The 25317-nt window shown below is 42.8% G+C and overlaps 1 protein-coding gene across 11 annotated transcripts in view; it reads right to left on the bottom strand.

Moving 5' to 3' along the window:
- Positions 1-25317, bottom strand: part of FOXP1 (forkhead box P1) — a 385807-nt gene that overhangs the window by 8205 nt on the left and 352285 nt on the right. For 9 of the 11 annotated variants that reach the window (XM_054076324.1, XM_054076330.1, XM_054076331.1 and 6 more), the window contains 7 exons: positions 20482-20565; positions 11676-11877; positions 11504-11583; positions 10771-10872; positions 6013-6134; positions 3846-3915; positions 77-243 (listed from right to left, as the gene is read on the bottom strand). In XM_054076324.1, coding sequence (XP_053932299.1) covers positions 77-243; positions 3846-3915; positions 6013-6134; positions 10771-10872; positions 11504-11583; positions 11676-11877; positions 20482-20565 — 827 coding nt within the window. The remainder of the gene's footprint in view (positions 1-76; positions 244-3845; positions 3916-6012; positions 6135-10770; positions 10873-11503; positions 11584-11675; positions 11878-20481; positions 20566-25317) is intronic. The other 2 variants (XM_054076334.1, XM_054076329.1) reach the window with 1 other exon arrangement.

Here is a 25317-nt window from a genome sequence, read left to right as displayed (position 1 = left end):
ACGGTCTCCAGAGTCACACTTCAACAGATGGTGAGACAACGCCTTAGACACACACACACCCCTCTGCCATACTTACATCGCTTGCATAGGGGAACGTCCTGGACTACTGTCACTCCCGTTACTGTTCGTATGCTCCATTGCACCATTAAGCTCTTCCCTCATTGCGTTGGCTAAATTGCCCAGAGTGGGATTTCCCATGGAAGCAGTAGTGTATAGAGGTATACTGTTCTCAGCCATTGAAGCCTGCCAAGGACACAAACAAATATATGAAGAGCCATGACTAACGTTTTTATATATTGCACAACACGCTCACTTATTCCAAAACATTCTCCACATTTACATTATTTGCAATTATCATTTTTTTTCAATACTGTGCTTTCTGATAGGTATTACCCTGATTCCACCAAGGGAAATTTAACATCATTTACATCTGGGTTTAGGCATTCATAGCTGCACTGGCTTGTGAGAAGATGGAGCTTTCCATTCCCTGTTTGGAATTGCACCCCCGCAGAGCATGAAATGGCCTTTTCCTATTTTCATTCTGCAAAATTATGTTTGGGGCTTTGGGTTTTTTTTTTTTTTGTAGCTTAGGTCTGGGTTTGGGTTTTGTTTTTAATGAAATGGGGGAAAAAATTAGATCTTGCTCAGCTGATAACTCCTTCCTACCAGAGCAAGCGGGAAGGCAGTGTTACTGAGTTTGAGTTTTCTTGTGCAACAAATGCAAAGCTGCCATTAGCACTAACGGGACCAGCCTGAGTTGCAGTGATCTACCTGAGAGCTGCACCAGTCCACGTGAAATTTTTCAAGCCCCAGCAACTCAGCTCTTACCTCAGCTATTATAGATCTGCCCATTTTATGTCAATTTTTCCTTGTTCTAAAGAAATACTGTGCAGAGGCACACTGGACTTAACTTCTAAATGGAAATCTTTGTAGGAAGAGAATGAACTGTTAAATATTTTCCTTCTGATTCCCACCGTTCTGCCTGCTAATATTTACTATGTGTCAGCATTAGCTCATGTTGATGGCACAGTCCTGTACCCCGGCGCGGCAGCAGTGGGAGCACAGAAGTCTCGAGCCTCAGAGGAGCCCAGAGTGTAGCAGGGATGGGATGCACAGCTTTCCAAGGCTTTAGTGCCCAGGGACTTGAAGGACATTTAACCATTTTACCCATCCCAGCTGGATCTGGCCAACATCATCCGCAGCAACCCGAGCCAAGTCAGCGCCAGAGAGCCACAGACGCTGGCTCGGCAGCGCTTGACCTGCTCCAGGGGGAGGTCAGCTGGCTGTGGCAGCAGAGCCAAAAAATCCATCAGGCTCCCAGTCTGCATGATGCAAACCCTGCCCGTGGGAGGGGAATGCATCCAAATGCTCTCGCCTGCTCCTAATTCGTGGGACAAAACTCCTTGCTTGTTGCCATTCGAGCTGGCAGAGTTGTTCCCTGGCAAGCGCAGTCAGAAACTGGGGAGGGGGGAAGATGGGATGGAAAGGGGGCGCACCACCAGCCCCGAGTGCAGCGTCTTCAGGAGCACAGCCCCTTTTATTCTTCCTTACGCTGACCTCTCCATGTGCAGCCCTATGTGTCACATGTGATTACAAAAGCTATTCTAACGGGGAGGATTATTTTTATCTTCTTGATTCAACAACCGCCAAACTCATTGTGATTAGGGGATGCAAAGAATGGTTCACATTTCCTGCACTTGGCAAAATAATGACTCAAGTTCTTCACCCACAGTGATAACTTGTAATTGCAGTAAAGCAATTTACTGGGGGAGAGGTGGGACATGAGGAGTATCTGCTGTAAAGATAATAAGTGTGGGGGGAGCATGTTTTGGGAGCCCCCGGTGACATGCTGGCAAAAGAAAGGGCTGGTGAGAGCTGGAGTCCCTCTAGTTCCACACACAGAGCAGGGAGAGAGCTGCTGCTTCTCCCTGATCGGGAGAGAAAACAGACACAGGAGATGTCAGAGGGGTTAGGGTGAAGGAGAGGGGTGGCTCTGCCACCCAGCAGGAGAAGAAAAACATATCCCAGCCTCCCGGTGGCAAACAGCACATCGCGCCGTGCCTCAGCCAGCCGAGAGCCAGCCTTTGCAGATGCCTGCAAAAGCCCAGGGAGCACTGCTGGTTAATTATTGATCAGACTGAATGTAGGCACAGGCAGGCAAAGCATCCTTGTGTCCTAGGAGGAAACTTATTACCCAAGCGAGGTCTGAACTGCCCATGTGGCACTGGACACTCGCACAGCTTTGCCCAAACCCCTGTACAGCACCTGTCAGGATTTTGCCTCCAAAATCCAACAGTGCCAAGAGGAGCAAGGAACCTGCAGTGTATTTTCAACCCAAATGAGGACCTGTCTCAGTGCAATGGCTATTGCTCTGCCCCGTTTATTAGACTGGACACAGTGATCGCAAATGTGGGCTCTTCATCAACTCAGTTCACACGATACTATGGAGGGGTATGAGTACGTGACACTTCCAGGAAAAGTGGGAAATGGAAACAGTTTGGAGGTTATCACAAAAGACAAGAATGGATGGAGATGACGACAACGACACGTGTTTCAGAAATAAAACACGAACAGTTCCGTATGATAAGCATATTAATTGAAATTAGTCACATAGTTAACAATGTGAAGAAATGCAGGATCATTTCATTTTTGCCTTTCAGCCTCATGAATGTAAAATGTGCTTGTAATCTTAATACTATTCAAGAGACAAAGCAGTCTTTAAAAATCACACTTCACAAGACTCAAGGGAAAATAAGTTACTAATGAATGGTATTTACAGTTGCTTCATTTAAACATGCTGTCATTTGCTTTTCAGAAGTTACCGCATAAACTCAAATAATTAGAAGAAATGCAGAACATCACTTTTCTCCTAATAATCTGTTTCTTGATTCTGAAAAGAGAAGTCTGATAAACCTTCCACAAAACACAGTTGCCCAAGCAAACATCCATGGCCATCGGTGAACTTCTGAGAAGCAACGCTCAACAATCAACCAGGATGCAACCACGCACAGTGTTGCCTCCTGCATTAATTCACCCTACACGGAACAGGCTTGAACCCCTACACACGCACGTGCCCTGCTGCAAGTTCAGGGCACAGTAATGGATTCATATCTTTGGTTCACACAGCAAATATTGACTTTACCTGGGGTTTTTGAGACAGACTCAAGAACTTGCAGAGAAAGGGGGAAAAAAAGGCCTATCTGATACACAGGACATGGAAAAAGGGCTGGAGACGTGCACAGTTTTAGGCTGCATGTTATTAATTGTGCAGTGGCACTTTGTATATTTCTACATCTTGAAAAATAGAATTTTTGTCTTACAATAACAGTACAGCTTAAACCAATAAAAACGATCTTTTTTTTTCTATAGGAATTGCAACGTTTATTTTTTACCAACAATAGGAAGATATGCAAAAATAGCCTTTAAAAGAAAAGGGGGAAAAATGATCTGCTTTCTCTTTAAAGCCATGAACAATAGAAGGTCACGTGCCGCAGTATCCTATCATTCAGCACATTAATAGCTGTGCTAGAGTAATTACACTTGTGGTATTTTTGCCTCAAGTGAAATTCTGAAATAAGAGGATGGAAATTATGATACTGCTGATAAATATTAATAAGTGAACTTTTAATTTTTTTGCCACAATATTCAAAATGCTAAGCATCTAGCTAATGCTGAAGCAGCCTGATATGTGTTTGCCTCCAGGGACTATGATGCTTTATGCACTTAAGAAAAAAGTTTAACGGAATTAAAATTTAATATCTAATTAGAGCAAGGCTAATATATTTTGAAATGAGTGGGGAAGACACACGCCTCTGTTGCATATTTGCCACAGTCATTAATCTTACCTGTAAAGCAGCATTGAGAGGTGTGCAGTAGGTGTGGCTGGTCTGTATGTTTTTAATAAGAGAAGGGTTACTGCATAAGAAAAACATAAAAAGGAGAGTTAAATGCAACCAACTTCTGTGCAAGCCTTTCAAGCATGTAATGCTTCCTCCCACACCAGAAAACTAGAGCTGAGACTGTTTTTCCATACAAGTTCTCTTTCATTTCTCCTTTTCTTTTTTTTTTTTCTGCTTAAAGAAAATATCTGAGTTTCAGTCTACAGTTATCATATTTGCCTTTACTAAATAAGGAACATCGTTATCTCTCGACATTACCTCGCCATGTGTTCTACTACCCTGCGTTAGTGGCACATCTTGGCATCTCTGCTCATTTTAGCTGTGTTCAGGAGAAATCCTCCAATATTCGTCGTGTCTGGGAGCCAGTTACCACGTAAAGGTCCATCATGATCAAAAGCATCGTGGGACGTTTTAAATACTACTTCAGGCAAATTATTCTCCAAGTCGCTGGCAGCAGAGTCCCTTGCAATGGAGCAGAGGAACCGCGATGAGAGAAGATTTGAGCCACGTTATTTCCCGCCAGGCAATGGCAAGTGGTCCTAGCGAGGGACTGCCTATGCCATCATCCCATCTGGGCTGTGGGCATGGAGGCACGACAGCAGATACTGCTGCACCGCAGTGGAACAGTATGGACCACACGACATAACATGCTGCCCCAAAGGCCGTTTTAATAAAAAAATATTCTGGTGTGCTATTCTGGACCCTTACTTTATTCATCTTAAGCTTACACAAGGGGCTGGATTTGAATAAAATGAATCCCAAGCATATTAGCTTTCTCTTTAGCAGGTATCTAAATATCACTGGTTCCACCAGAGGGGAAAAAAGAAGAAAAAAAAATCACTGAATATTAACAAGATAAAAAGTGCCAATGTAAAAAAATCTCCAAAAAGTCTTACTGCTCACTGAACACCTTTATTTTTTTTTTTTTTTCATGTGGGAGTAAATCATGGTGTGAAGAGTCCTAACTGAGCCCATTCCACAGGGACCAGCATGAATCGGTTGTCCTGGAGAAATGGCCTTCGAGGTCAAAGAGAACTGCTTTAGGAACCCCAGGAATATTTATGCATGGTTGTTGTAGATACTGGATGGCTCGTTGATTATAATCTTTACAGCTGGTCTCACTGCACTTTCAAACTTCTAAAGTTAATTCTGCATGCGTTTCTGTCTTACAAGCACCTTACACTATTTCTGATTTAAGAGTTGCACAACAACTGAAAGCAGAGGAAAATATCAGAATTAGAACTTATCTGACGCTTTCCTGGCATATATCTGCCTTCCTGACTGTTCTACAGCAGCATATCTGCACTAGTGTGGATAATTATTTCAGTCTACATTGCACTATAAACAAATGCTATAACAAACATGTCAAAGTAGAGTTATTACTACAGGCATTTGGATTATCAGAGTAGGACACACAAAATACACGTAACAACCAAAAATTTAGTTTCTTTAGCAGCAAAGGTGATGTCACTATTTTGTGAAATGCAAGTCTACATGAGATGGGTAAATCATGCAAAGCAAAGCAACAGCAGAAAAAAAAAATTAAAGCAAGTAAAAGCTCTTACTGTGCAACAAGCTCGCCAAAGTTTTCATCAGGGCAGTATTTTCGAGGACGGCCTCGTTGAATATGACGGCCACGTTTAAACTCTTCATCATCAACAGTCCAAAAGGACCCAAACTCATCCTCTACTCTGATAAAGCACTTATGCAGTGAGAGGTTGGTGCGAATGGCACCCTGGGACAAGAGCAGCAGCAAAGGAGATGAAGTGGAAACAAAGGGACACGGGATCGGGGACAGAACAGACATCAAATACAGGGAAAAGGAAAAAGAAAATAAAATGCAATAAGCATAAGCAAATGGTTTGTGAGGGTTAATATGCATTGCCACCTAAAAGCTACTAGCATGTGATGCAACAAACACCAAGCAAGCAGGGTCAGGGTACTGGTGGGCATACAAACAGTAGTGATGAGATGTTTGTCTTTGTTTCCCTTAACTGAAACAATGCGAAACCACCTGTGGTTGGTCTAACACCAGCTAGCAGCCAAAAGCCTCTACGTTAAACTGTAAGCATGATCCAAGCTAGGCTAAGAAGTTCAAACATGGTGGACATACCCACTGATCTTTTGTGGCCTTCGTTTTTGGAACTCTAGTTCATCCACTGTCCATACTGCCCCTTTAACGTTTTCTACTCGCACAAAACACTTGTGAAGACTAAGATTATGACGCACTGCATTCTGCAGCAAGTATAAAAGAGAAAACATTCAAAAACTTTCTATGAGAAAATGCTCATCATTGTCCAAGAACAGCAGCACAGTCAGCTTGACAGTCCTCAATTTGAAATGTTAAGCCCCTTCCCTTCCCCTCCCCTCCCCACACCCGCTTGCTTTTCCCGGCTCTTTACATCTTATTTTTGAAAAGACGAAATAAATATGAAAGTTTAAAACCAAGATTAGAAACTCAAGTTGTTGTTATCAATTACCCCCAGTGTGAATGAGAACAGCCATCATTTTAAGCATGCATGTTGTATAATACAGCACATTTCATACAGAATGTAAAAGGAACATTGCTTAAACATTTTCAAAACAAATACACACACTCTGCAAAGAGAAATTTGTCCTCTCCTGGAAAAGAAAAGAGTTAGAAAGAAGAGAAATGATTCCATGTAAGTACAGATGGCTCAATTTAACAGACAGGCACGGGAGCTGGTTTTGCTGCTGTTTCCTACAGCTGGGCTAATGTGAATTAGGTGCTGAACCTCCTTCCACACCCATAGCAGGACCTGGGGCTCAGCAGCACCCCACTGGCCAGCACGGCACTGACTCCTGCTTCCATGGCTTTCTCTTATATGGAAGTTGGCTCCTATTTCTGACAAACTACTGTACTGACTGATCTGAGCCTCTGCCAAATGAAAACATGAGGAGGGCTCTCCGAAACACAGTGATACTATCCCCACAGCTCATCACCCAGAGGGATTTGCACTCATAGCATCCGATGCTCAGATGCCTTCTCTGCAGCTCGGCACCAGGGAATTATGAGCCCAGTCAACCCCTCCAATCTGCTCCAACCTTTGCTGAAGCCGGACATAATGAGACACTTCACTATGTCATGGCAAGCTGTTGGCTTTTCTGTCCCTGCTCCATCTGAAACGGTGCCGAGAGCCTTGTGATTCCTCAAATGGAGTGCCATGCTCCTTCCCCATTCTATGAGGCTTCTGAGCAAATACCCTACTACAAAGCCCCTTGGGATTTGTACATGGAGCTCGTCCCCAGTGCTGCTGAAAGGGGCTTGGTAAACATGGAAAACAGAAGAAGCCATTTGCTGAAAATATGCAGGCGAACAAACTCCATCCATCATCACTGGCACCACTGATTTAGTCAATCTGGTTGACTCGTTAGCAGGCACAATGCCAGCCAAACACATGGCCTGGGTCTAGGCAACCAAGAGACTACAATTTTTTTCCTTCCATCATTGTTTTCTTTTTTTTTTTTTTTTAATGAACATCGGATCTGGATGGTGAAAGAGAGCTCTAATCATGAATGTCTAAATCACTGTGCAAACAAAGGGTACGCACAGTGCATTTGTCATGTAAATTAAGAGGCAGTGGTGTGTGTGCCTGGGAGGGAAAGGCTAAGAGTCCTTTGCTACTTTTCCATTTCTCTGCCATGGCTAGCACAGTCCCCACACTCCTGTCTCCAGGAATAGGGAAGAATCAGGACTCAATATGCCTTTGCTTAGCAGATACTTGAGTGTAAACACATCTCCTCTGGCTGTAGGTGCCCAACCCCAGCACTTCAGCTTTTCTACATCAATCTGCTTTTGAGCTGATGGAAAAATAAACCTTGAATATGCACTTCTTCTCAGCAAGACAGAAATCTTAGCAGAAGGTCACTCTGCCCATCAGGGCTACCTCTTTTTGCCCTTACTTTCTTCTGTTGCTATTTCTTAATGTTTTTTTTCCTTCTCCCACCTCTCCAGATTTCACTACTTCAGAAATTCTTGGCAAACTCCCTTATTTTGAGGTGGAGCAAAACCATGAAAACGCCTCACACCTTACAGGCTAAAATCAGCCAGCTCAGCAACTGCTGGTGGGTGCCGCACCAGCGCAACCCGACACACGGCTGCTGGCCCACATCTGGGTAACTCAGGCAGCTTCCTGTGAAAATGGGAACACTGTCAAGTCTGGAGCAAAATATAAGAGTAATAAGGCTATTTCCCCCAGTGAAAGCTGATCTTGTACCTCATACAGTACTGGATCAAATACACACAGCAAAGTTCAGCGAAGGGAGTCCTTGGATTGCAAACAGTCTCTAAATATTTGTGTTGTTCTTCAAATAATTTTAATACTGGGGAAATACATTACAGTCTGTTCTTACTCTCTGGAAGTCAATGTGCAATTTATAGTTAAGGCTGCTGGATCGGGCTCTTGCCGAATACACTGAGACAGACAAGTGGAATATTTGCAAGACATCCGTGAAGTGTTGCCCTTGCTTTCTATTTTCCATGTGATCCCTTATTTACAGAATTCATGGCAGAATAAAGTTGTTTTGTTTCCCCTGCCTCCGGATACTTGCTGTCTAACAGTTTTATTTGAACAATACTCCAACGTTTTGGAGCCACACCTGCAGCCTGTGCCTCACGGCTGCGACTCAGTGCCAGCAAATTACTCCAAAAAATAAAAGTAAACAGACATTGCCTCTGACCTGTCAGAACCAGTTCACAGTGCTCCCCCAGCAATCAGCTTAACAGAAAAATTAGGAGCTATTATTGTAAGATTACATATTTACCTTGTTAAAAATATTTGTATGCAAGCCACTTCTACAGAAAAATTACCCTGAACATGCTTGAATGTAGTAAATGAAAGGGTATGTTATTTTAGTAACTGCTCAGGCTCTGCTGTACTGCATTTTGGGAGAGAGGTTCATTTTAGAAAGGTCTTTATTTCTGGAGGTCTTTATTCCTGCACTCTTCTGTGTTATTGAAGGAGGTCTCAGGGAAGCTTTCCCACACCAAGCTCTGACCCTAAACTTGGGGAACACTGACACAAATGTCCCCTAAGCATTAGCCAAAGGGGAACGCAAATCAGCACATATATATTCAGATTATTCTGATTCTGCAATTAGGCCCTTGTGCTTGTTCTGCACCCCGTAGGCTTCCCGACATGCCAATCCAGAGCTGCATTTTCATCCCCGCTGTTGCTGAAGTCTGCATCTAAGCAGTCTTCAGCACAAAAAAACCCCGCATTACTTCAAATGGTAGACAATTTTGCTAGCGCTGATGGAACTTGGGGCAAATCTTCTCTTCCTGAGTAGGTGAAGCAGGACCTGGACACCTGCACAAGGTCAAGGTATCCAGGAGAGGTCTCCAAATTGCACCTGCCTCCGTGGGACACACCTCACCCTTCTGCAAGACTGAGGGTCTGCAGCTCAGCCTCCCACCTCCACCCCCACCAGAACACTAAGTGCACGTGGCTTCTGGGACTGGATTTTATACGACACGCAAAGCTAATTCCTAAAACTAGCCTTGCACGAGATACGTCCAGGGCTGCCTGCTGCCTTCTTCCACTCCTCCCTCCGCTTCCCTTCTCTTTGCTGCTGGAATTAAATAGGATTTTTACTTTAGCACCCACACCTGCAGCTGCTGAAAAGTTCTACTGGAACCACTCCATCAGCAAAAGACAGGCAGGTCTAAAAGAATCTTAAATCGGGGAAAGTTAATTTCCTTTCTGGATAGTAAAGAAGCTGCAAAGTGAAATACTGCTCATGTTTTCCGACTGTAGTGAAGAATCGAAGCAGCAATCACAGAGACTTTTCCTGAACCTAAGACCTTTTAGACCAAGATTTAAAATGTACTAAATTGTGCTGGGATCTGAATTAAAAGCAAAATACGCTGCTAAAAACCAAACTAACTTCCAAGGACTATTTTCAGCTCCATCCTCTAAAGGAATTAATCCTAAATGCAGGTTGAGACAGGAAAAACAGAAAGAGCTAATAAAACAGCATGTATGGGACATATTCATCCTACCTGGTCATTTGAAGCCGTCTGAGAGCAACAGAGTAATCTAGACTAAGAGAGGCTCCATGCACCAGAAGTGCAATTTTTACAGCAATACAAGATCCTGTTATTTGATTCATTCATTTGTAATTGCACTAGCTTTAGAAGCCAGTGTGGCTACTATAATACTATATATATAAGGGAAGGACTGGTCCCCCAAAACACAAAACAAAATTAATGCCCCAGATCTCTTATCTAACAAAATCTGAGATAGTTATGGTAGGAAATTAAAGTGCCAAGTAACGAGTTTATTTCTTGTTAAACACATTTCTTATTGCGGGTGTCGTTTCTCGGCTATTATGTTCAATATCTTCTGCTGTACGATTTGAAAAATAAAAAAAGATTGCCCATCACAGATCTGTATGTGTAGTTAAAAGTCATTTGATAGAGAAAATAAATCCACTGATCTATAGATCCTAGAAAAAAAGTGGTTGTTGTGATTACAGCCTGCATAACCAAAAAGACAAACACTATATCTCCTACTGACACAATAACTTTGCCTCCTTTTTTTTCCTTCTAATACGTTCCAGCTGAAGGGCTTGAGTTTCACTGCTAGCAGCAACCACACAGATGAACTCGTGGCATAATCACAGAACATAAAAGCCAATAAGGGGGATTCAATTAGTGGTTTTCAAAGGCAGAAGAATTTTTCTGCCAAATATCAAATTGTTCCTGCAGATAAGGCACCCAGCGCATGTCAAAACTGCCGATCTAAATTTTCATGTCCACATGTCGGTACAATTTGTTATGTCATCAGCAATGTCTATTCTGTACATGTCAGATATCAAAGGCAAGAGGCACAGGCAGGCTGAGGCTTACCTTCCACGTCGCCGCGTTGCGTCTGAAGTAAGCAAACATTCGCGTGAACCAGTTGTAGATTTCATTTAGTGTTAGCTGTTTTTCTGGAGATTCAAGGATGGCCTTGTGAAGCAAAGCAATTGAAAGATCAGTTATAAGCACACACACATTTTTACTTTACCAAATATAAAAAGGAAAGAAAGGAAGAAAGAAAGAAAGGAAGAAAGAAGAGATTTGGAGCAAAAAATCCAAAGGAGGGTTTTCACAATATGAACTAAGATTAATGGCTGTATTTAACAGTTCAATGGCAAAATTCAAAATGGAATTATCTAATTGTTTTGAGTTTTTATTTCTGTTTCCTTATAGAAATATTAATTTATTAGTCATTCATAAAGCAGAATCAAAGAGAAATGCAAAACATTTCAGTAGCTGATTAAAGCTCAGTAATTATTTAGAGCTCAGATTAATTCTAGGGATCAGAGATTACTGTAGCTTGTGATAATTGACTTGCCATCTTTAAACAGGCTCATTTTCACTGTTGTGTGAAATGAATTTCCTAATAATCACATCGTATTGTAATACTTAATCAAAAGCAATTATGTTATATATTGCAGTTCTAAAAACCCTTATAGTAGAGGTTTGAGCATTTGAGCATGCTTACACACCAAAGGTTTGAAAATCTATTTAATCCAGAGTGTGCACATATAGGGAGATTTTTTTCCTAATCCAAATGTGTGCGTTTGGCTCAGCTTACCTGTCTAATTAAAGATGCATACGTGAATGGTGGTCTAACTTCTGCATTCTTATAAAATTCTTGGTTCTGGGCAATATCTGCTAAATAAAAGTAGTTGTTCTGTTATCATCGCAGCCTGTGGGTAACAGCAAGACACCCGACCAAAGAGGCTGCGCCGCCAGAACCCCTTTACCTGAAGAAATGGGGACGTTGTATTTATCCGAGTACCGCCTCCGGATGGGTCCGACGTTGTGCATGCTCGTGGTAGTGATGACCGACGGTCCCTGTGTGACGGGAGTGATGGGCGCAGTCGGGGTGGTGGGAGTATGAGGTAAGCTTTGTGGAGATGCCTCGGATGCAGTCTTGGAAAGCGTGACGCTTGATACCAGATTCAGCTGTGGAGGGAAGGACAAGGATTTTGTTTCAAACAGCATTTCTAGCTAATTAAGGGCTGCAGAGAAAATTTTTGATAATGGGCTCTTCCTCAGTTTGAAGCAGACAACACAGCCCGAGCTCTTGCTTCAGACGAAGTGCTGTTGTAACATCTCCGTTCGGAGCAAGTATCAGGAAATAAATACATACATTTCTGAATAGATTTTAAAAAAAGAATAATGTAGCCTGCTGCCAGAACTAAAAATAGTGGATTTTTATCTAAACCTTAAAACAAGATCTCACATAGTACATAATGTTAATATTTTATTTTAGTCCCATTGTTTCACAGTCTAAACCTCACACATCTCTTATTTCCATGCCATCATTATTCATGGCTTCTAATCAGGCTTCTTGGATATTTCATTGAAGGCAACGGGCTTAAAATAAAAGGCAAGATTTTCCTAGGGACGTACTGAGGAGAAATGCAATCTCTCTCTTCAGTATTAGGGCTTTCTTTTTCCCCCTCCTTGTTCATTCATTTTAAAAGCAAAGCTCAGAATAGGTTAACACTGGAATAATTTAATTAATCACACTGCATGAAATACTGCAAGCATTCAGCCCAGCAGAAGTGGCACTCCTTTTTTTTCTCCTAGGACAGAAGGCACCAGCGTTACCTGCACGAAGCCCAGCCCCGGACAAATGGCAGCTTGCCACAGCAGGCTGTAAAACACAACTGCCCCTGGGATTGTGTATCAAACCCAGCTCCAACTCAAGTGTTTTCGATACACAACCCTATTTATATAACCAGCATCCACATTCCTCCCTGACCCTTTCTTTTTGCCCTACAACGCCCTTTGAAAGACGATGCTCCACCTCAATAGGTCATTCCTGATGAAGTATTTTAAACAAACAATCCGATCTCTTAACTACAACATCAGAAAAGATGACTGAGAAAAGGGCTCTTTGACTACTTCCATATTTCCTTCCCTTAGGCGGTTTTGCAAATAATATTGGCAAAATCCCGACCCCATTGAAGTCAGTAGCAAAATTCCTACTGAATTTAACAGGCCCAGAATTTTACAACTTTTGCTCATGATTAAAATTCCTTTTTCCTGGACATTAAACCTTTTCAGATGAAAGCAAGGCGCACTACTCAGCTATGGCCCCAAATATCTCATGTTTATCCATAAGGTACTGTATTAATTTTCTTTGTATGAAAACAACTAGATAAGAAAACTCCTGTAAACATCCTTCATATGAGTCTATAGCCACAAATAATGTTTCTTCACAAAAATAATAGGATTTATCCAAAACAAAGGTAGTGGAAAATAAAGGGCTCTAATATTACAGAAAAGATACCAACACAAAACCCCCATTGCCCACAGAAAGGGCGCAGCTGAGCGACAGATAAACGGTGATTGCTTTTCCCTCCCGACACTGAGACGGAGCGAGCCGAGGGAAGCCCAGCCACAAACGCCTGGTGCCGTACGGCGATGACCATGCCCCAGCCCCAGCAGCTCAAGCTTCCCACGAAGGAAGCCAGAGAGCAGCAGCCCTGCAAACACCCTTCTTTCTGTGCAGGTGCTCACAAAAGATGGTTTGCCTTCCAGCCGGAGATATTTAACACTCTGTGGCAAGTCCGGAGAGTGTGAACCCAACAAGGGATTGCGAAAGGGCGGTGAAATACGGGTATTGATTTCCCAGAGACTCCCACACTGGCGTGAACCACTAAATGCAACCTGGAGGCGAGCACGCCTGTTCAAACCCCCGTGGCGCTGGGCACTGCTGCCATGTGCTGCTGAGAGCCCCGTCCATTTGTTGACTGACGTGATTTAAGGACACTGATTAGGGACATGTATATAGTAATGTCTCCCTGTTATCCATCTATTACATATGATAAAAGGACCAGTGACGATAATAATAGTACAACTGACAGGTCTCACCATGAAATTAAATCTACTGTATTTTATCTCAGTTTCTAAATGGACATTTTAACAGTCCAATAACTGCGAGCAAATCTGCATCAGTTTTAAGTGCCCGTCTCTGGCACTGTCTCGGCAGCCAGGGCCTCCTGTTGGAAAGATCACTGCTCATGCTTCATCATTACGGCTCCAACTACTCCATTTCAAAAGAGTTCCCTTCCTTTTTCAGCGTGTAAAAACTTAACATTTAATCTGTTTCTACTAGGAAACTGTGAGAAAGGATCCACAAAGGTCAGTGTTCCCTGCTTAAAGAATGTGAATCGAGCTAAATTTCTTTAGGCTTTTCAGCGTAGGTAGCAACTAGGAATAAACACAGAAGAGGACGAGCAAAGGGGGGGGCTTTAACAGGCTTGACAAATGACACTGTGATTCACACCCACTGCTGGGCTGCCACTAATAAGCTACAGAGGAAGCAGCCAATCTCAGCTAATTACCAGATAAAATTGTATTGTAAGGACTCTAATTAGGAGATGCTTATGGAGGTGATCTAATGATTAAACGCTGCATTCGAGTGACCCCACCATCAATGTGCAGTGGTGCAAGATGTCACCGGAATATTTTGTAGAAACAGTAATTTTATTTCAAGGAGGGGAGGCAGTAATATTTGTAATAATGGCTATGAGGTAAACTAATTAAAAGACAGTTCCTAAAGGAAGACTGTGGCTTTGAGCAGCTGTGGCCGTTCCAAAACAAAGTGCCAAATCTCAACAGAGGAGCTGCAGTCAAGTGGAAAATTTCTGCCTGACCTCTGCTCTCGCTATTAATTTGCAGGAAAACTAATGACACATATACATATTCCCACAAAATTGTTCTAATTGCTAATTTGCCAAAGGAGCCCAGTTTCCAAATTAAACATGACTGCAGTCTGCGAGGAAGGAGAGAACAAAAAGCTGGAACGCAGCGAGTCTGCTGCATTTCACCTCCGACGACCATTTGTGAGCCTGAACCAACAAGTTAATGAAACACGACCTTGTCAATCGCTAGCGAAGTTTTTCCTTTTCCTGTGTTTTAGTTGATGACACTCTCTCTCTTCTTCCAGCCAGGTTCTGATCTCTGCCAGTGCCGTTACCAGAACACAAGCTAGGGTAAGGAAGGAGAGGGCTGTGCTCCTTCCACAGACCTTTGCTGCTGCTTTCTTTGTTGCATTTATAGTGCAAAGGCTGAAAAATCAGCTGTGAATTAGAGCAGAATAACAAATTATGAATGGTGTTGGTTTTGTTGCCATCTTGAAATATTAATCTGAATTGTAAACTATTAAATCTTAATATTGGCGTCAATTAGAAAGTTGAGAACGTCCGTGGATGACTGCGGGGCAAAGATCAGGGGGGCACTGGGCTGGGAGGGTTTCTTTTCCTGATGGAAACTCAACACGGTTTCTCCTTGTTTGTATTTTCTATTTAAAGAGAGGTTACTATGATTAGAAAAGTTGCTTGCACGGATATTTTATACACAGCCTGTTTTCCACATACTGTAATTTTTTGGATGAGGTACCACTGATCTCAGAGGGGAGGAACCCTAAGGTACAGAAGTGGCACTTCAGTGAGCAAAAACTGCAGTAAGTGACAACGCGGGGCACTCTCCAAGTATGACGCAGAGTACGGCCCTTGCACAAAAGAGTTAAATGTTTTTGAAATGTTTGTACTGGGGATGGGGCAAGGGAGGACTTCCTCCAGCCTTAAAAGCACCCGAAACAACAAAACCCCCAAAAAACAAGAAGAAAAGAAGAAAAACAACAGAAAGTACATCAAACCTCACAAGTTTTAGGTCCTAAAATTGTGCAATCACTGAACTTTGTTGGGTGCTTCAGTTTGATGTTTTTGAGAGTAGTTCCACATACTGTTTTAACTTAATCATAAATGCCATAATTGTTTCTGTGTTCAATATCCTGCTTAGGATTTTATTATTAACCTTCCCTTTCAAGAAATAGCCATGTCTTCCTATTAAAGGTGAAGACTGAGTCATTTTCTTTTTTTAATGTAGATATAAACAAGGCAGAGAGGTAACCCTCTCCTTCACCCCGTAAAATAAGATTTCCAATAAGTGGCTCTCCCATTAGGGCTCAGTCTGATCTCTTTCCGTTTAAATACTTTACATGACAATAGAGGGTGCACATAAAAAAAAAGCCCCTAGAACTCTTTAAAAAGGAAAAAAATAAAATATATATATTCTTAAGTGTCACGGTGGGGCCATACCCACTGCAGCAGGGCAGTGACTCCTCTGCAATGGATGCTGCTGCTCTGTTCCCAGCTAGGGCTGAGGATTTATCTGCACTGAGCTCCTGGGACTGAAACACTCCGGAGCAGATACTCCTTTTCTTGACACTGAGGGTGGGAGAGAAAGCTAATGCTGGGCCTAAAACTTTGTTAAATGCTGTGTCTTCCTCTCCCGTTCCAGCCTGGACACATTAGTGTATTAGATGCAGAGCCTGGCAGGCAGCAATCACTTAGCAGGTGTTGTTATTGGCAGGAATACTAAGGAAACTGAAGCTGAGGAGTGAGACTTAATGAAAACCAGTATATAAAAACAGCTTTTGTTGTGCTTGAGAATCTCTCTTTATTGCTGCATGTCGTTATTTTTTCAAACTATAAAGTACGGCTACAGCAGCTAAAATGCTCAGTCATTACCTCAACAGTTAAAAGACTATTTTTTTTTAATGCTTTGTTATTACAGTTGCTAAAAACAGTATTTCAAAACAATTGTAACTGCTATGATTAGTGTAAAACAATGCATTAAAGAAGGGATATCTAACAGTGCATTTTATCGAAAGTGCCAAAAGTTTCTTCAAAAGTTTTCTGTCTATTTTTAAAAGACAGTTACAGTACCTAGTACATAGAATTACTTGTTGGCTGATGCTTTTTCCTTTTCCTTCCCTGCCTATGAACTTCGACATAAGTCAATCCTCAGAAAAACCCCGCATTTCCATTTCACCCTATTAGGCTGATGACCAACTCCAATGAAAGCAGCATGTAAGGGAAGGTATCTTAATAGCAAAACCAGGATGAAAACTCTTGAGAAACTGTTGATCTGGCTTTTGTGCTGAGAGTTTGTTTTTTGTTTTTTTTTTTAATCTTGAAAAAAATCACCATACAAAAACATGTCACAGCATATTCCTTCACAGACAGCTTTGTTCTCACTTTATCCAGGCCCTTTAGTCTCACCAAAACAACACACGTAACAGCAACAGGAACAACTCTGCTTGCTCCCAGTGTTAAGTTGCAAGATACTTCCATTTTCTTTTCAAGTGCTACACCACCGGGCATTTTAATTATCAGCCCGGACATTTTTAAAGGTGGCACTGATCGCTGCCCCAGATCCCACTCCTGTCTGCCCAGCAGCTCCTGGAGAGCATGGGAAGAGCTGCCTTTTGCAGCACACCAGACATTAACAGTGTCCTCCTCGTGTATGTACGTATCTGCCAACAACTTAGGCCACCACTCTACTACATAAGAACGTGCTTAAATCCCACCGGCTTTAATAGGACTAAAGAGCTTTACTGAACAGATGTCTTGGTGGAGTGGTGTAGTGACACACACAGGCTATCATCCTTCCCGAGGTCAAAATTACTGCAAGGAGCTACATCCACCTAAAGGTGGGACGTGATGGAAAGACATGGCTAGACTGGACAAGCAACCCTTCCCTGAAATTAGGTGAGTTTTGAATGGGTGATGTACAACCACTAAGAACCTAGCTGTGGTCCAGCTCATCCAAACCAACCACTCACTTCGCTACTGCCTGGAGCACTAAAGGCAAAGGTGACACCAATGGTCAGTGTTGATTACAAAAGGCACATGGTTAGCACAGATGCTCAGTCACCAACTTCACCTTCCAGTAACAGAATAGTTTAAAAACAAGCATTAAGAGCCTTTAAGCAGAATGCAAACACTTCCTCGGTCATGAAAAAGCTTCAATTTTAAATCTCAATTCACTGCTATGTTTGGATTCGCAGCCGCTCTTCCCTTTAAAAATCTCCGATGTACTGTAATATATTAATTCTAATATACACCTTGCATTAGTTATGTTGGCAAAAAAAAAAAATAATTACTGGATGTAAAGAATACTTTGCACTGCAATAACGGTCATCAGATCTTTTTACCAAAGTCCTATCCCACTGAGTTAAAAGGACTAGGGTCTAGCACAGTCGATGCAGCCTCTGTGTATTTTTTTCACTAGGAAAGCACAATTTATGCAAAACACTATACTTCTACGTTTTATAATTAATTTTCAAATGCTTCACCTATACATATTTTAATAATTTCTGATTTATCAGATGGTATCTATAATAAATTTTTCTATATTTCAATAAATGAAAAGAAGGCAGCTTCAATCCAACAACAGAGTGCCACACAATATAGGCCTGTCAGGCACCAATTTTTACTTCTAACATGTAAGTTAAAGGATAAGGAATTTATAATGCTGCCTGTGAACGAAACCACTTTTCATACACAAATGTGATCTTTTTTTTTCCAAAGGGTAATACAACAGTACATTTACATAAACTAATCCAAACAATCTATGTATTTGACAATGGCAAACCTCACACAGACTGCCTATTGTTGGTTTACATCTTGGAGTTCTTTATGTTGGCTTGTAACACTGCTCTAGCTGTCAAAGGTTTGACTTGGACTCTAAATAAATGGTTATAGAAGTGCTGTGCAGCGATATTGGACTTCTTTGCAAAAGAAAACCTGCTGTGTATGAATTCAAAAGCTATTAATTTTTCAGTCAAAAATATTCATGCCTATTTCTTTTAATAAAGAAACACTGTGCTGAGCAACTGAGAGATAATGTTGACTAGTGGTACAGAATTTTCAATAGAGCAGTTAAAAATAAATTTAGTAGGAGGTCCCCAACAAAGCTATAATTTTCCAGAATGTAAAACATTTTTAATACTAATCAAGACAGCCCTTTTCCCTCTGCGTTCACTTTTTTTTTTCTTTTTTTTTTTTTTCCCTGCTGCTTTTCCCTGTTTATTAGCTGTTAACACTAATCTTCACGGTGACACCGCCTAGTATCTCCATGGCCTACAACACCCGCGCAAGCTTCCTGCCCTCCGTGGCTGAGCATCGATCACGAGCTGCCTTGCCAAAAGCTGCTCGCCTTCTTATGATTTCCTCCCTTTAGTTTTTAATCCTTCCTCCTGAGGGGCACCGCTGTTATGAAAGGCCTCAAGGCAGAGTGCTTTGAGACTCCCAGATTATTCCGCTGTTTTAATTTTTAATCCAGTAAGAGCTATAGAAACCAAACCTCCTCCCCATTCTGTTGGGTCTACATACTTTGCCAACAATGTGCTGAAGCATTTGCATTCAGGCTGAGATGGATGCGAGGAACTAGAAGAATGCTATTTTTATAGACATTGTAAGTAGTTTCTACTCTAGAGAGCTGGTATCCACCGGATCAAGCAATTTTCAGCATCTCAACAGCTTAAATGGAAGGGTTTATACCTACCACTCAACTCTCTCCAAGAAGACACCGAAATTTCCCATTGACTTTGACATCTGCTCTAGTGTTGCTGGACAGTCGGCAATTTTCTGTCTAGCAGCATCCCTATGCACTTCTGCAGCCATTTATTTCCAACTACATGGAAACTGAGAAATCCTTTTCTAGTAAAAATGGGTGCGCGAAGTGTTTAATGATTTTATGTTCTCTATCTCTGTAATGTGTTCTGTTTCAGACATTAATTTTGTCTACCAACTGCATCTTGGCAGGCTACCGTATTTGCTGGGTTAATAGTCTGACTCCTTTTTATTTCTATCACCATAAATCACACATATATGGGTGTGTGTTTGCTTTATTTATAGAAAAAAAATCAGTCAAAACAGATAAACCAATACTTTGTCATTATGCTGCATCATTGCATATTGATTAAAATTGCTAGTACTAACTATAGATTGTCAACGCTCAATTAATTTTCACACAATGACTCAAAGCAAAATCAAATAAAGCCAGTGTACCTTTAAATCTTACAAATCTTAAAAATCAAGAAGCAAAGCAGTCTCTCCATTTTGAATAATCATTGGAAGCCCGGAGGAACATTTTCAGCATTAAGAGGTTAGAAGAACACAACAACTGAGGAGTCATTTTGGTCAGGGAACAAGATGATGGATTTTCCTAGGTTTGGGGTACCCAGAAATTGCCTTTGGCTGCAAAGCCATCCCCTTTTTAAAAGGGCAATGTGGGGAAGAGGTTTCCCTTCTCAGTTTCGACAGAGTAAACCTGATACTAGGTAACCAGGATTATCACCAAAATGTGCAGCTAGAGTCTCTTCTACTGTAAATGTCTGTCAGACAGGGAGAAAGCAAAATACTTAAATATCATTTAATTACGTCTCCTTCCTAACACTTCCTAAGATTTTAACCAAGTCAGACAGATGCAAAACGACTTACAGGCTAGTAAGTGAGGCCAGAAAAAGGCCCAGTGGATCAGCTGTAGAGCAAAACTTCTTTCAAACTCCCTGAAGAGAGAAGAACAATAAAACCCGGGCGCCGGAGTTTTGCGGTGCCTTCTGCAAAGCAGCACTTTGCATCATGACTTCACAACAACCGGCTCCGAAGTGAGCCACGCTTTGTAACATACGCTCAGGTGGGGAACAGGAAAAAGAGGTTTGTTGTGAGGTTTTGTTTGCTTTCAGCACAGTTTGGTACTTACGGGCTGAGGGGTGGCTTTTGGTTCAGTTGACTTCACATGCAGGTGTGTCATCATGGCTTGCAGGCGCTCTTTATCTTTTGCAAGCTGAAAGGGGGAAAAAAATCCTGTTACTCCTACAAATACAACCAAGGCTCTGCTTATTCCTAATTAAACAGCTGGCACCAAGGCATGAGACAGAAGAGTTTTATTGCTGAGCAGTTTGGAAATTGTATATGGTCTATTTGTGAGGTAAAGCTAATGTGTGGTGCTGGGTGTCACTATCTCCCAAAGCAAAATGCATTAGCCCTCGAGTGAGAAGAGCTAGACCTGCTGGCACCAAGAGCTTCACTCTGGCCCTGACAGCTAAAAGACAACAGTGAATCATGTTTATTAACCAGCCCCACTCCAGCTCAGGAGACGCAGCAGAAAGCATGCAAGGCAGCAGCTCGGAGATGTGTTTGCCTCCTTTCAGACCAGAAAACAATGAGCACAAATGGGCCGTGGCTTTTCCATCACGTGCAGGTTTTGTGGCATGTGCAGCAAGCCCAGAGACAGAGGTGGTTAAACCACATGAGGCAGCTGTGCAGGGCACGGCCGGCAGCCTTGGCTCGAGAAAGCTCTTTGCTTTTACATGAGAAGGTGGTGCGGCACCGTGGGCTGGGAACCCGCGCAGAGGCACCTTGAGTGTGGGGCAGGAGCAGCACTGTGAGTTGTCAGCATCCCTTTGCCTGAGGGCAGCAGGGTGGGAGAGCTTAACGGTGTTGGGAACCAACCCAGAACTGTCATCTCAGGGCACACAACACCACAGGACCAATGCTTTCACCTTCTCTCTTTGGTCACATCATGCTGGGGCAAAGCTCCTGCTCTGGATTTCTCTTGCATTTTTAGGCTGAGATCTGCACTAGGCTACAGCTGGTATCTAGGGATCACACTCTGGGCATCCTCGGGCAGGACAGCATCCCAACGCTTTTCAATGCACTGGACAGACACTACATCTCATTATTTTTGGAAACAATAATTTTTTGACATGTGTGAATAGGACTTCTTCTTCAAAAAAAAATACAGTGGAAAGATACCAAGAAACAATACTAATGAAAAAGGGGTGTTATTAACCTACAAGCCCAACATCAAGGCTCCTGTTTCCAGCAGGATTTGGATTAATTTCTTTCAAATGACTATTTCTGCAGAGCTGAGTTTTTGCTTTAGCCAAGCCAGACTCCTGGTGCCAAGAGGAGAACTGTGCTCACATTCCAGCATAAGTTTAAACAACCTGCCCACCTTATCACCGTCATCTGTTTGTAGCAGTAAAGCAGGGCTAAGTGTATATAAAAGGAGACGGTCATAAATCCCCGTTCATAACCATACAGCCAAAAGTATTTTGTACTTCACAAGGCAAGGGGTTTCTGACCGTGCCAGAAAGGCATCATGACAGGATAAACCTTGGCACATAGGTTTCCAAGACAGGAATTAAATAAAGGAAAAAATGGTGTCACCTCTGAGTGCTCTGGAAGTGCAAAAGCAAAATCACTGGCTTTTCAAATGGCCGCTCTTTTCTTGGTGAAAAACCTCAATGGCAAGAGAGAAAACCTGACACCTACAGCAGATCTCCTGAAATCTCATTACCAGATCTGAGTCAGACTTCACAGAAGAGCCAAAGGGCAGTGACGGGCTCTTATCGTCACGCTGCAGTAGAAACTTCTCCCTCTGAGAGTCCTCTGAGGACCTCTTCAGAGAAAGGAGAGGTCTCACCCCTCAGCTGCCGTGCTCTACACAAAACAATTTAAAACCGAGAAACAGCTGTACTCTCAGTGTAGCTCTGCTCTACAATCTCTTGTTTGTAGCCATTGCTGAGCATACGGGCTGCTTGGCTGGGTCATCTGCACATTAAATCTCGGTCTGTGGACTACTGCAGAAGAACAACATCTTCTGGCCAAAATAAATAGAAGGCAGGCACCTGAAAGCTTCCTGCCTGTACCAGCACGGGGGCAGGAGGGAAAGGCACCCGGGCAGCACAGGGCACACCCTGCGGCGCTTCCTCTGGGCCCCCCGGCACAGCGCAGCGGTGCACTCCCTCTCAACGGCCGGGGTCCTTGTTTGCAGTGTTTTCCTTCATCATCTTAGCAATGCTTTTAACGCCATTTCTGGTGGATGGAGGTTATTAAAGATCCTCTCGACATTTCAGGCAGACACACGCCAGCATTTTGTCATAGTCTAGGAATTCAAACACTCACCCAGTTAGGCAGGAGTTTAAATTATGAAAAATAGAGGTCTCTCAGTTTCAAAGCACTGAAGAGAAGTAAAAAAATCTGAGGAATTTCTTTAAACTGTTTTTCCCTTAGGTCAGGAAGCAGTAGTGATATAAAACTAGAATGTCACTAGCAGCCCCTCCGGTCAGTGGGGTCATGCAAAAGAAGCCATGAGGGCTTGCTCAGCCACCGATGGGAGCAAATTCTCACTGGTGCCACTCACTGGAGTGCAGATGGTCCAAAAAGGGGAATTATTAGTAGACTTGCTAGAAAAGGCTCTTGATGTACTGATAGCGATCACAGGCAAGGCCTGTTTTGCTATGTATGAAAGGATCTGCTCTGTACAGGGCAGGCTGAAGACTACAATACAGTCCTGTCTGAAGCCCTGTTCTTTATTCCTATATCCATCTGGTGGGAGCTTTCAGATGGCCACCCAGCTCTTCATGATAAGCCTGATTTCTGTGAGGTTTCCCTGTTCTCGGTGAAGTATGACCATGATGTAGGTGCCTAACCATGGTTCAACAGAAAACATATCCAGAGCAAGGTACATGCTTTGCAGACTTGGACACTAAGACACATGCCTTGCCTCGGAGAGGTTAAATCCTAAAGCTAAACAGGCAGGAAAGAGGAGAGGGAAGGCACGGAGAGCGCAGGCCAGGCAGAAGGGGCTCAAGGCACAGGGGCAGCATGGGACTCTAGCAACCAAGGAGCAAGAGAGATGGCATTAGCACAGATGGTGAAGAAACTGCACAGGAGGAAAAACGGACAGAAAATAATGTCAAGGAGCCAGAATGTGAAAATGCAAAGCCAGTGAGGGCATTCGACAGGAACAACATGGTCACATCAACAGGAAGGGGAGATGACTTCAGCAACAGGATTTTGGACAGACCAAGGACAAAGGAGAAGGAAGCCAGACATGGGCAATGCAAGAGACAACCAAGATGTAGCCTCTTCTCTCCCATTAGATGCTAGTTAGGCTGTGTGCTAGAAAGGTTTAGGATTCACTTTTCAAAAGTGTCAATGGATGCTGTAAGGAAACAGGCCCAAGCGCTGTCCTCACTACACTGAAAATGGCCAGTTGTCTTCATGCTCTCCCACTAGGAGATGCTTTTTTAAACTTATCATAGCCTTGTTGCTGTCATGAAATGTTTTTCTGCTCAGAGGTAGTGCTGCAAAATGGATGCCCTATTCCAACTAAGAACTAGCTAAGGATAGGGATATGTTCCTGCTCTTGTGTTTTACCCAGCAGCTCAATTCTCACTATTTATTATGGCAACAAATGATCACGTCAAGATGGTTTAAACAAAGTAAATTATAAGAAGATCTCTACCTTGTCTGTGATGTTTTAAGTATGTTTGTGATGGAAATGCTGAGACCAAAGCTTTGAGATATTTCTGCAAAGGGGCATTTGCAACTAAATACAAAACAGATCTGACCTGTTTATTCCAAAAGTTCATTTAAAAATTATTTTCTTTAAAGGACATTATACTTCTCTCTGCCTATGGCACGGGTAAAACTGTTGTGTGCAAAATAAGTAAGAGCAAGAGGAAAGAAAGAAAGAAAGGCTTGCAGTTGGGTCCATCATACTAAAAAGCTGAAGTGCATCCCTCTGATGGAATGAATTTGTTAAATTCTAACCCCTTCTTGAATGGGCTGTACATGAATGAAATGCTGTGGCGTTTACGTCTTGCTATGGTGTTGGACCTCGAACAGCACGTGGTACTTCACAACTCCATCAGAAGGCAAAGCATCTCATTGGTGCTGAGCACTGCGGGTCAGTGGGAAAGGCTATGGGTCTCTCCCCTGTCTCCTAGCTCAGAGTCGGCTACAGGGCTGCTGTCACCACTGATGGCAACTGCTCCACTGTGGGAGCACCAGGTCAATGGTTTTAGTCCAACTGCTCCTGCTACAACACACTGGGCACCGCAGACCACGGCCCTGAAAACCCTTCTACCGGGCCAGGCATTTGGTATATTATGGTCCCGTGTGAAAACAGGCCACAGGCAGGCAAACTAGGCACTGGAAGACAAATCTTTATGGGTATTTAGGTGGATTTTTTTCTTTTTCTGAAGTTATCAGAGGCCTGGTATGTAGGATGAAAGGAGAGGGGGAAGAGGGGAGTTACAGGTGCATTTCAGAAGCAGAATCACCCTCCTCCTCCACCCATATCCTTGCTGGCCAATGCGCAGATGGTCTCACTCTGGTATCAGCATTCCCGTCTAAATTATGTCTCCAGTTCACCCTATCCACTGGACTAATATGATTGTTAAACACGAATTCAGAACTTTTTTGGCCTCACACCATTTTGAAATTACCTTCTTGCCTTGGGGACCTTATGCTGCCTTCCCATGCAGTGACTCTTAGCTAAGAGTGCGCGCTAAATGGGTGTGAAGCTGGAACTAATAGTCACTTACAACAATTAGACTGCACCGCTGATAAATCTTTCAAAAATATTGTCAAGGGCTTATGGAGAGATGGTGACCAAGTATCATCTCTGTCCTGTCCGACTGTCAACACAGGGCATCCTCCTGTAGTACCAGGCCATTCCCAGCAACTGCAGGAGAGCAGGATTAATGCATTTCAGGCTGACCATAACTGAAGAATCTCAATT

Source organism: Cuculus canorus, chromosome 11 (assembly GCF_017976375.1).
Source record: "Cuculus canorus isolate bCucCan1 chromosome 11, bCucCan1.pri, whole genome shotgun sequence".
NCBI classification, from domain to species: domain Eukaryota; kingdom Metazoa; phylum Chordata; class Aves; order Cuculiformes; family Cuculidae; genus Cuculus; species Cuculus canorus.
The sequence above is the reverse complement of the archived record's forward strand: the minus strand, read 5'-3'. Positions and strand labels throughout refer to the sequence as shown.